This window comes from Lutjanus erythropterus, chromosome 18, assembly GCF_056507025.1.
Source record: "Lutjanus erythropterus isolate fLutEry1 chromosome 18, fLutEry1.hap2, whole genome shotgun sequence".
Taxonomy (NCBI): domain Eukaryota; kingdom Metazoa; phylum Chordata; class Actinopteri; order Lutjaniformes; family Lutjanidae; genus Lutjanus; species Lutjanus erythropterus.
In genome coordinates, this window is record NC_139334.1 from 33,128,017 (window position 1) to 33,140,861 (window position 12,845).

The following is a 12,845-nucleotide window of genomic DNA, read 5'->3' on the forward strand; positions in this document are numbered from 1 at the left end:
CAATGGAAGTTACAGTGTTACAGCAGCAAAGTGGATAACAAAAATAGAAGCATCGATAAAAAAAGTAAACAAGCAAAACAAGCAATATAAACAGCAACATGAACAGGAGGATATATAAAAAATAGAAGCAATATAAAAAAGGGTTAGTGTTAAAATATGTATGTTAATAAGAGAAAACATGAAAGATTGGAGTTCTATAGCACAAGGTGAAATATATAAAATAGGAACAATATATAAGTATTAAACAGTGTACAGACTGAGCATTGCAGTACAGCAATATTATAGAAAATATTGATATGAAATGCACCTGAGTGAATTGCACAGTTTTAAACTGAATATCAAAAGACATTAATATTTGAATAGCAATATTTCTGCTTCTTGAGCATCCGAGTCGAGATCCAGTTGTTGGTACTAGTTCTCGCAGACTATACAGTATCCCTGCATGTGCTGCTAGAAAGAATATCTTTCTATCATGGATAAATGACAAACCTCCCCCCAAAGCAAACCGGTGTGAGATAATCTTGGGATGTTTTCCTCTTGAATACTTGACATTCCTGCTCCATTCATCCGAAGGACAGTGCATGAAAATATGGACTCCATACTTCCGCTTTTCCAACTCCATGTGGCCTCTACACATGCAAGCGTTGTACTCGACTGTCTGTGGTCTTTGGCTGTTATATTTTGGATTTTATTTTAACCATTTATTTTCCTATAGAGCACCTATGTATTTTTCTAACAGTTATTAATGCTGATTGTGTAGGCCTATATTCTTACTGAGCTGTTTATTTGTATGTTCACAAATCCCCAAAAACTTAATAAATGTACTTGAGATAAAAGCAATATTTCTTAAAATAAAAGATAATGAAACAGATAAATGAAAAAATACAGTAATTAAAACATATAATTAAGTTATTATTCAGTTAAATCAACTACAACAATCAAGTACAAGTACATATAGTATTTATATACTATAAAATGGTAGTTTTATCCATACAGTGTATCCCTACAGGTGTAAGACAACCTCTAATCTAATAACAGGAACAAACAAATAGAGTCACTCCTTCTGTTCTTATAGTCAAAACAGCTCCAGATCCACACACTACTTCACTGTTGCAAATATCAAATAGTTATTAAAATTATGGTACAAATATGATAATTATCATACATCTGGCAACACTGAGCTGAGCCTGGCTCTAAGTCAAACATGCAGCGGAGAGAGAAGAAGCTTTAGCGTTGTAGCACGATCATAAATGACAGCAAAATGTGGTAAAGAAGTCTCAGCAGCCATTTTTTTCTTTTTAATTCATTTATTATTATTTTATTTTTTTTAGTTTATGAGGGTTTCATATGAGACATAAGAGCCTAATTGTCTGCAACTGTGCAGAAATGCCAGGTTTAAACAGAATGAATTAACATGGAAAAAAAAAGCTGCATTCCAATATTGATTTAAATTTTGAAAGTCATTATTAATGAAGCCCCAGATTATTCAGTACAGCCCTACAGTTTCAGGAGTTTCATATCATTTAATTAGGTGTTGATATTTTGTGCAGCTCTATAAAACAATTCCCATGCATTTTTCATTTAATCTCATCAGTGTGAGACTTGACTTGTGTTTTCTGAATTCACACAGTTTCACAGCAAAGCTGGATGTCATCATATCATAATGGTGTTATATCATCCACTTTCAGGTGGTGATTAGGTGCAGTAGTTTAATTAATGTGCCATTTTGTCTCATTGTAACTCTTAGCAGTAAACATGGAAAATGTACACAAATCTGCATAAAAACCTCTTGATGTTCAGAGCAATAAACTCTCTTCTGCTGTTTTACATTTTAAAAAGACAACAAAAGTTAGCGTATCTGATTAAGTTACAGTTTGTACTTTTTATCTTATTTACTTTATTCATTTGCACCAAACTCTGTGTTTGTTAAACACAATATGATCACATGGCATGACAGGAACACTGTCCACTAAAGAGATTTTTTAGTTAAGATTTTGACCTTTAACTTAAGCACATTTTCAGACTCAACCTCTTGCCTTTTTTGGACTGTTTCAATTCAATTTCAGCTTTTTTTCTGTAGAATTATATGAAAACGAGATTTGCTGTGTTCATTCACTTCGAATGAAAATCAGTTAAAATGGGAGTGAATGAGCAGGCTATTTTATTAAGTCTATTTTGTTTATCTAAACTCCTGGAAAACAGGGTCAAAACTTTAAGATTACAGTCAGAATCATGTCTGTTGGTACAATTCTGACATTTTGCTCAGATTTCATTTTTTCATTCCCAGCAGTGTGAGATTATTTTGATCACATTTACTTTACTGTCATTTTTCCCCCACTTGGCCCTGTGACACCACATTATGTAATAATTTGACAAGATGTAAGACTTTCACTTCATTATGTAATAACACCCACATTATTATGTAATAACACCCACATTTCGAAATAATCTGCAGCATTTTGTAATAAACAGCCCGGACACATATATTTCCCCAAACTTTGTAATAAATGATTACCTCTTGTGGTAGTTATTAATCTAAGGAACACAGCTGATGTAGTTTTGACCAAAGATAGATAAAATCAATGAATAAAATAAACATTTTTGTTCTCATGTTCTAATGATTTTTAGAAATGAAGACATCCCTTTTGGTTGGTTTTGACATACTGCACTGAAATATTACATTTTCATTAAAAAAAAGCGCACATCTTGCATTGTGTAATAACCACTGCAAAATGATTCATTACAAAATGCAGAGAAGTTTCTTACAGATTTTATTTGGGTTGTGTTTATTGAACGCTGGAAATTATTGAAAAATAAAGAAGTGAAGATGTATTATATTTTGTCCAGTTATTACATAATGTGGTATTATTACATAATGTGTTGTTATAGGCCTTATTGCAAAAAAAAAACAAAAGCATTTTTATTAATCGTCCTTCAAATATTAGAAATGACTTACTTTAAAATAGCCTAATTTGGTATTTTAGGTTTAAGAGCTGTATAAATTTAATTTTACTGTGAAAGGAATTCAAGATTGAGGCCAGAAATTCATATTTCCACCTCCTGTGACTGTTTTGTGTGATAAAGCACATTAATGATTCCACCAATTATGTGTTCCAGCTTTTACCTTTACTGCTCCACATGCTGCTTTTAGAGATGTTTTTTATTAAAAAAAAAAAAAAAAGGTTCCTGGTTCATTTTATTTATTTATTTTAGCAGAAAGGCTCATCTGGTAATCTCTGGCGACTTGTTTCTGTCATTGCTTTGTCATAATTGCCCAGATGACACTCATGTCAAACGGTCCTGTGGGAACACGCCTCGAGAACATGCTTTGTGTGTGTGTGTGTGTGTGTGTGTGTGTGTGTTGGTCTGTATTCATTATATGTGTGTGTGTGTGTGTGTGTGTGTGTGTGTGTGTGTGTGTGTGTGCTGGTCTGTATTCATTATATGTGTGTGTGTGTGTGTGTGTGTGTGTGTGTGTGTGTGTGTGTGTGTGTGTGTGTGTGTGTGTGGAGGGGTTACAGAGGTTAAGGGGAGCTAATTTCACGGCTTTTTATTTGCTCTGGTCTCAGGAGAGGAGCTCTCTATAAGCATTATCACTTCCAGCTGGTTCAAATGGGACAGACGGGACGGGACCACCCCACACACACACACACACACACACACACACACACACACACACACACACACACACACACACACACACACACACACACACACACACACACACACACCACAGCTACCATTCAGTCTGGCATTTGATCATGTCCCCCTGTTCTTATTGCTCATTTTCATTTAGATTCCATATAAATAGACTACAGCGATGTGATGGGACTCTTAAACTTGTTTAGCCTGTCTGTCACTCTGCCTTGACATTTATTCCCATGATGTGTATGAGAGACATCATAGTGTGAGACTGGGTGTTCATCTGTCCAAGAGAGACATGATGTTCACTGGTACCTTTCCTGGAAAATGACCCATGTCATCTTTCAGAAATGCTTCACCATCAGATGGAGTTTATCAGAGCGGCTCTGACTGGTTCTCACTTCCACTAGTTTGGTCTGATTGAGGAAAGACTGCTTATAATCTTAGAGCACCTGACAGCAAGAGAAAAATACAGCACCTCCTTAAAATCAATACACTTAACTTTTAGAAATTTTAGAAATTTAATCCTAAACCTCTTAAGTAGAGTTGCAAATTGTAAGCATTTTCCTTAATCGATCATTGGTAACATTAGCAATCAATTAATTGATTAGTTGTTATTAAAAAACATACAGATTTTTTTTTATTCCAATCAATGCCATTGTGTTTTTTCCTGCTCAATCAAAACTTTATTTCCACAGCAAAATATTGCATATTCCCTGACAGCATTATGAAACATATGAAGGCCTACGTACAGTATTAAACACATATACTTGAATATCAGATAACATGCGCTCATACAAATTATCTTTTGTATTCCAGATCTTTATTTGATAGTAGATCAATTAAATTTTACATAACTATATGTTATTTTACATTTTAATTATTTTAATTTATCTAATTTATATTCTTCATTTGCAAGATTTTAACAGGGGTGGAAGTAATTAATTAGAAATACTGAAGTTACTGTAATTAAGTAGTTTTTTTGGCTACTTGTACTTTTCTGAATAGATTTTCAAGTCTGTACTTTTACTCACATTTCTGTATGCATTACACTATGTAAACTACTTAGTTACTTTTAAAATCATAATTAAGTTCTGAGTAAAATTTGTATCAACATCTAAACCATTCAGCTGCATTTTTGAAGCCAATCAGGTGATCTGATCGCAAACGTGTCAATAAAAACCAGGACATGTGGAGAAAAACCTGAACCCTGCAGCAGCAGCCGGTTTGGAGTGATGATGTTAATGATTAATGATTGATGGATTCAAAATGTATTAATGGATATTTAATAGTCTAGAAATATCTTTCCACCACTGGTTTTTAATTTTAATTGTCTTATCTATGAAATTATAATCTTTAAATGTGAATATCTAATGCTTTTTTATTATATTAGCTAAATGTGGTATTATCTTTTCTCCATTAGCACGTCTCTTTGTTGTTGTTTTTTTTTCCTGTCTTTGTTTCTGTGATTGACTTGTTATTATTATTATTACGAATGCACGATAAATATCATGCATGATAAATTAGCGGCTAGTATGGGTCTATATTAGCCAACAAATATTGCGTATATTAATATCTGATTTGACAGATTATGTCAAAGCATTTGATTTGAATTATTAGGCAGAAGCTTTAGTGTTTTTGTGAAGTTTGATGAATTTTGCTAATATTTTTTGATAAATTAGGATCGCCCCTTCAGTGATCTTTGAGTATTAATAGAGGCTGAATGAATGAATAATTAAATGTATATTATGTTTGTGTTGCAGCTGTATTCTTGTTCAACTTCACAACTATTTTTATCTATGTAAAAGGAAGGTTTTTATTGTCTAATTTCATAAGTATGTTTTTATTAGTGTATAATGAGGCCTTTATATCTACAGAGGGACGCGTCCTTTTCCATGGAAGCCGCCATGTTGCACCACCATGTTTTTACAGTAGTAGACAGTAGACAAACCAAACACTGGCTCTAGACGTGGCTTTTGACGTTTTGTGCCGTTTCGCAGCCACCATAGTTTGTCCTGCACAATTGGAGCGTGAGACGGGATTCTCACCGTTAGCTGCCAGTAAATCCTGCACACTGGTCCTTTAACTCTGGCTGCATGTAAAGGTTCCGTTGCTACACTGCAGCTCTTTCATGCACAAGATATAAATCCAGCTTTAGACTCCACTTTTCAAGTAATTACCTCAAACAGATGATTACTGGAGCAGTAATGATTTCTACTTTCAGTGAATTAGTAGTAAAATTAACTTTCACCGATCAGTTCATTAAACCTCGACTGAAACTCTTGGCAAATTTAAACATTTAAGTGTAGCACAGCTTATTTACACAACAGTTACAAGTTATCCTCTTGACTTGATATGATTCTTTGTCGTGCAGTAAAAACAGATGCTCTTGTTCTACTGGGGAAAAAAGGTTTTCATGTTAGAGAAACCAGTATTTATTGTGTGTTGACTAGATGTGACCTGCAGTCAAATTTACGCACATCTTAAGAGGATGAACCCTCGCAGAGACACAGTTTGATCTCATGTCATTATGCCATGACATTTACTGAGTGCACTCATGCATCCAGGAGTATCAGTCCCTCAGACTTTAGATCCTGTTTCTGACTTTTTCTTTTTCTTTTTTTCTCTGCTCTGTCACCTGTAGGTGCATCTGCGGTCGGCGGAGCGTCTTCGAGACTTGTGCTGCGCCAACCGGGGTACTTTCATCAAGGTGGGCCAGCACCTTGGTGCTCTGGACTACCTGCTGCCTGAGGAGTACACGTCCACGCTGAAGGTGCTGCACAGCCGAGCTCCTCAGAGCAGCATGGAGGAGATCAAGCAGGTCATCAGAGAAGACCTCGGCAAGGAGGTCAGTCACGCACCAGATCTCAGGTCTCTTCAGTTGAGCACAAAAACATTAACTCAGTTTCATTAGTTAAAATCAGTTCAGTTTTATTTCTATAGCACATGAACAAAATCATGCATATAATCCGAAATAGAGATCAGGATAAAATAAATGAGTAATGCAAAACTAATTATAAAGGGCCAATTAAGGCATTTTGTTCCACAGACTGGGGCTCACACCTGAGAATGTGTGATCACTCCTTCCAAAGCTGAATGAAGTTTGGCTTGATTTGCAAAATTACAACAAACATTTTTTTTAGAAAATAAAGAAAAGACAAATTATTGTTTTGCGGTACTATTTATCTCAGGTTTTTTTGATATTGGCAACAGTATTAAACGACAGCCCTCATCTGAGTAAAACTTAAACCTGAATTTTTCAACATATACAGTATCATTAAACTTCTATTTCTAATATATAGTTTGCATTATTACAAGTGTGGTTGTTTGAGGTATTTATCCATAGTCAGTGTATCACCTGCAGTAGATGGTGGTCGACACGCCCCCAGTTTGGAGAAGCAGCAGGAGTGGCGGTGTAGGAAGTTCAGCAATGTACTGCTGTGGATATTTAGAATATTTTCACCACTTTCCCTCGTGGTCAGACAGCCTTTTTTCTGATGGGGAACATGTTAAATAACCAGTGGCATTGCTCTCTTCAAAGCCACCAAACTCCTTTGGCAAAACCAGTAAATTTAGCTCGCAGAACACAGGAGCTGCTGGTCCAACGCTGCCTCAATCGGTTAGTTTGTTTGTGTTATTGTGTGACTTTGGTGAATCCGTCTGACACTTTAAAACATAGAAGTTACACAGCAACAAAAACAAACTTATTGATAAAAGCAGCTGTAAACTAGAAACTCCCGTGTTCTGCCAGGTACAATTACAGTTATTGTCAATGGAGTCTGGTTGCTTTGGAGAGAGTGATATTAGGCTTATATATTGGTGATTCCCAGACAGAAAAGTCTGTCTGACAGCAAAGTAAACTGGTGAAAATATTTTAATATAGCATACACTTAAACTGACATTGATTTTTTTTTTCTTTTTTTAGGTGTCCAAAATTTTTTTTAGGTGTCCTAAAAAAAAAATGGCAGTACATTGCTTAGTTTCTTACACCAGTACTCCTGCTGCTTTTCAAAACTGGGGGCGTGTCGACCACCATCTACTGTACCTCATACAACCAACACTCAAAAAATTCATGAACTATCCCTTTTTGCAAATAACATAATTGAAGATAAATTGCTAGAATCACTCCAGGAGATCTTCGAATGATTCAGTCAATTAATCACTGTTAAAAATTTGACCAATTAAAGGAGAAATCTGTAGTATATTTACTGTAATAAAAAAGTGACCATGATGGGTCATCAGAGATCAAGGAAACATGCGAGGTTGAAACACTCCGTTGTCTGACAACAATGCTATAGCCCTGGTGTCCCCCTAGAAATTTCTATTCCAGAATAACTGTTTTTGTTTCACATTTATCACAGTTCGAATTAATGCTGAATGTTCACCGAATGAGTTAGTGTTCTTTATGAGTCTTAAGGCCTCTACACATGATCAGCAGTAAAAACGCTTTGCGCTGGCTGTCCCATTATTTTCCTATGGAGAGAGCGGTGGTGCCCGACCAAGTGACACCCTCGGCATGGCAGTTCAAATTATTTGAACTTTGACCTTGTTTGCCGCTGACCTTTCAAAGTGCAACCAATGAGATAACATCTGAATGTGACCTAGCCAGAAGCGACACATACGAACAGAGAGAAGAACTCATTCTCTGTGTTTCCAAGTTCCCTGAACTGTATAACACCACATTAAAATCATACCACGATCTCGTCAGGAAGAGTATTGCTTGGCAAAATGTCAGTAGTCAGATTGGGCTACCAGGCTTGCGATTAGGCAGAGTTTACGAACTACCGTTAAGCTAAATACAATGCTAACGTTAGTTTAACTGTTTGTGTACGTTCCCTATTCCAGGCAGACACAGTGACAGGATCAGTACTTCGTAGATATAAACTGTCGTTTAGCTCAGCAACAGTAAATCCTATCATGTTGTTACATAGAGCTGTGGTTTGTTTTTGAAGAAGGGGAGTCTGCTTTTTCTTCCTCATCCTTTTTCTTTCTGGAGTGACAAGTACCGTTTGGTGTTGCCTAGCAACGGTGAATAGCTCGCACTTGTTGATGACGTACACCTGAACTCCACCGCGTCCGCTCGGCGCCTCTGCGCCCTACCTGCTGGTGAGCGAAGAACAAGTTTCTTGTCATGTGAAGGACCCTTTAAGAAATCATTAATAACTTTGTAGAAGGTGTAGATGTTTATAACTGTTAAATTGAGCAAAATGTTAATGGAGTTTGGCAGCAGTGAGACAGGCAGCCACTTAATTTATCATCTAGAGTGTTTTATTTTTGAGCAGTGGGCTTTTGCTTTCAAGATAACAGGCTGAACTTAACATTGACAGAAAACTGACAGTTATAAACAGCTGATCGACAACCTTACATCATATATTTAACAGGGTTGCAACCTATTTAACGTACAGTATATGGCTCCAACTCGCTAATTGGACTGCTGTACTCATTTTTGCACGTGTAATTGCTACAACATGCTCCTTTAAAGCTTCATTAACCAATGATGTATGTTCTGTGTACCATTTCTCTGTAGCTCAAAGGTTTTCAGGCGGATGAGAGCAGCCATTTCAAGCGAGAGCCTTACTGTTTTATTATTCTGTTAATTTGAATTGTTTTTGCTTCATGAATTAATGTGTCACCTAACTAAAATTGTTCAAACAATCTCCATAATAATTATCAGTTGTAAACATGTTCAACTATCTGGTAAAATGCACAAAATTTGCAACCTTACCTTAGAGGCCTGCAAATAAATATATATAGATTTTTTTTCATCAAAGGCCTTTGGGGATTAAAATCATCATTTGAACACAAAAAACAAAACATATCCTGTCTTGTCACCTTAATTCTTTCTGTTTAGGATTTATTGAATCCTTTTCTCTTTGTATTTCTTTGGGTCTATACACTGATCGTTTGATTCGGAGCCTGCTTTCTGGCTCAGAGACTCTGTGAAGGTAAGAGCACTTGCCCGTCCCTGTGTGCGTGCGCTTTGCGGGGAATCGGGAGAAAAGGGCAAATAAAGCAGAAGTGGATATGTCTGTCCTCGTATAATTTCATAACCAAGCCATCCTCCTGATGCAGCTGTTAATGCTGCTGTTAGTGCAGAGCGCCGAGTTTGCTCTCAAACTAGTTGTTATGACAGCCTTTTAGAGCCTGCTGGAGGCAAGGCAATTGTTCTGTTATTCTCAGACACAGAACATTGGTCTTCTCCCTCTGCCGCACGCTCCCCAGTGTTGTGTGTGTTTGAGTGTGTGTTAAAGAAATGACTTTGGTATAATTAGTTGAGTGCATTACATCAGCAAATACAGGAGCAGTGAACATGTTGCTCCTGATGCAGCCGAGGCTGATCCATAAATGTTTGAATTAGAAGAAATGTGATAAAAAAATCTGTTATGCAACAAAGTTCAGGTTGGGTGATCTGTTGATACACACCATGAGATGAAATGCATTGGTCAGCTGTCGGGGTTCTTGCCATGCGGGTCATGCAGTCGCGCCGGAATGAGTTTTAGAGTAGGGGGCGTCCAGCTTTGGATGACGAAGAGTTAATATGCTGTTTGTCAGAAGTGCTTTCACACATTTTACTGATCAGACTATGAACACGGTTCATCTTCTCACACTTTGGCAGCAAAATTAAGCTATTAACCAACAGTGCTGTCTGATAAATACGAGTTAGGATAAATAGCAACGCATGATGATGATTTGGTCATTTGTTTTTAAAATAATTTTTAAAATGGAACTCACCTCCAGGGGCAGATCTGGCATCACATCATTGATGATACTGTATTTTTTTTTTTAAATGAACATTTTATTTCATTACAGACTAGATGTAAAACTGAAGAGCAAAGTGAGTAAAACAACCACATACATGGCACATGTTCTTTGATGTGCTCCTCCACAAATCATCCATAAATATTCATTCATTCATTCAACCTTTATTTTAATATGGAAAAACCCTGAGGCAGAGACCTCATTTACAGTGTACCTGAGTAAAACACCAAAATAAAAGCCTCTAGACAATACACCACAGAGAAGTGGTAGAAGTGGTAGACGTGGTAGCAAGAAGTAAAAAAAAAAAAAAAAGCCAAGAAATATAAACCTGTATAATTAGAAAAGGTTAAAATTTAGTTTATTTATTTATGAAAAACTGGATTTTCCAAATTCAGTAAAAACAGCCAGCACCTGCAGTGTAATCCAATAAGAGCCCACATTAAAAGAAAGCACTGAAGTGATGTAAGAAGGTAAAAGACCAATAAGTGCTTCATAAATAAATAAAACCCAGTGTCTTTCACACCTTACAGAGAGAGAGGGACACCCAACCTCAGCACACAGGTCACAGTGATGGGTGTTACAATTGTTTCTAGTAATAAATCTTAAAGAATCCAAGTGCTTCAGAGTCGCAGCTGAGGCGTTATGTACAAAATGTCACCATAATCCAACACTTAAACTGTGTGCTTTGGGGTTCAGAATGTGTACTGTGTACACAGAAAGCCTATTTAACACATAACTATATTTTCCTTGAAGGAGTGGCTTTGAGTTTTCCTCTTATTTGCCGTGAGATTTATGAGAGTGATTTGTGAGTGATGAGAAAGCGTTTGCACCCTGTATGTTGACCAAAATGTAAAATTATCTCATATTAGGCACAGTTACATTCATGATTTTGCATAGGGACACTAGTCAAAAACCTCTTATTGGGAACTATGAGAAAGTTTCAGCGCGGCACAGACACAGGGCGTCCCTGTAACCGTAGTAACTCGCAGTTGCTCCGTGCACACGATGTGGCTAGAGAGGGAGATACTCTGTGCTGTAGATCCACTGACTCTGAGAAGTATGCACAGGAATAAATTACAGTTTTCTACAGTTCTAACTTTCCCTCTGATGGTCTGCATAACTCTGTCTGTCAGTTATGAATTTCTGTTTCACTTCGTGAGGAGAAAAGGAGAGTAAATGCCAGTGGGGACATGAGTAGGTGCTGCTGGACAGGTGTATGACTGTAATACCTGGCTTAGAACGCTACCACTTTATTACTGTAACACCTGAAAGTGGGGGGACAAAAAGTCTTGTTGTCTCCTCTTTTCTGGCACCAGTGGGTTCTTACCAAGGAAGCTATCTGTTTAATATCTGTTGTTATCAGCCATTAGCTGCAGCGCTGCAAATCAGTATTATGATGCCCAGATATTGCGGCTGTATTAGATTTTTATTTGATGGTCGTCTGTGTATAATTGAAGGGGCGTGCAAAGGAGATACTGATAAAAGCAGGAAGTGTCCAGGTAGCATTATCCTTTAAATGTTTTCTCATGATTTGCAATTGCCACTAAAGCTGAGAACCATCCATAATGAGACAGATTTGTGTGACAACTGTAGCTTCAGAGAACCAAGGAAGACTAAAGAAATATGCCCTGAGAGTAGGGCTGCAGTCAACCAAAGAGAATCTTGGTCGGCTGAACTTCTAGCTTCTCTTCAACCAATCAAATGATCACATGCACCTGAAACGTTGACTTTGCAATTAATAAAAGCGATAGTTCATCCAAAAAGTGGAATTTTACTCAATATCTACTCACCCCTGTGCTGATGTGAGGATGGGTGAAGATCTCCAGTTCACAAAACACTCCTGGAGCTTCAGTGGAAAACAGTGTTGTAGCAAAATCCAGTAGAATTGAAGTGAATGGTGACCAGTTTTAAAATGTAAAAAAAGAACACAAAAAAAAACCCACACACAAAATGTCTCCATACTGCTTGTGTGGTGTAATCCAAGTGAGTGTGAGCTGCGACATTAAAATTTGACCCAAAAAGACACCATTTACACCATGATTTTAGCCTAAATGTCAACTATAGCCTCTCAGACCTGATCCTTGTGCACACACCTGAAGCAGGTACACAAGAAAAACATTTCTGCATCACATTTGTTTTAACATGGGGGGACTTTCCATAAAGTATCAGAGGCTTGTAGAAACAGCTGTTTTGCTGCTTGCATCTTTCTCTGTCACACTCTCCTCATTGACAGTCCCTTTACTTCCCTGTCGTTTACCCTCTGTCTGAGGATTTTTATATTCTGGGGGAAATGGATTTATGGCCAGAAGTTTTATTGACGACCATGAAAAGCAAGCAGGAACCAAAGTAGGTGACATGTTGTCTGTCTGTCTCTCTATCAGTCTCCTCCACTTCATGTCAGGACCACCACGGACAGCTCGACTGTCCCGACGGAACACAATAAA

The 12,845-nt window shown here is 37.2% G+C and overlaps 1 protein-coding gene across 1 annotated transcript in view; it reads left to right on the forward strand.

Annotated features, from left to right (window-relative positions):
* The window catches only part of adck1 (aarF domain containing kinase 1), a 135,341-nt gene that overhangs the window by 48,070 nt on the left and 74,426 nt on the right, over positions 1-12,845 (forward strand). The window contains exon 3 of the mRNA XM_084742999.1: positions 6,287-6,490. Within this exon, the coding sequence (XP_084599125.1) occupies positions 6,287-6,490 (204 nt within the window). The remainder of the gene's footprint in view (positions 1-6,286; positions 6,491-12,845) is intronic.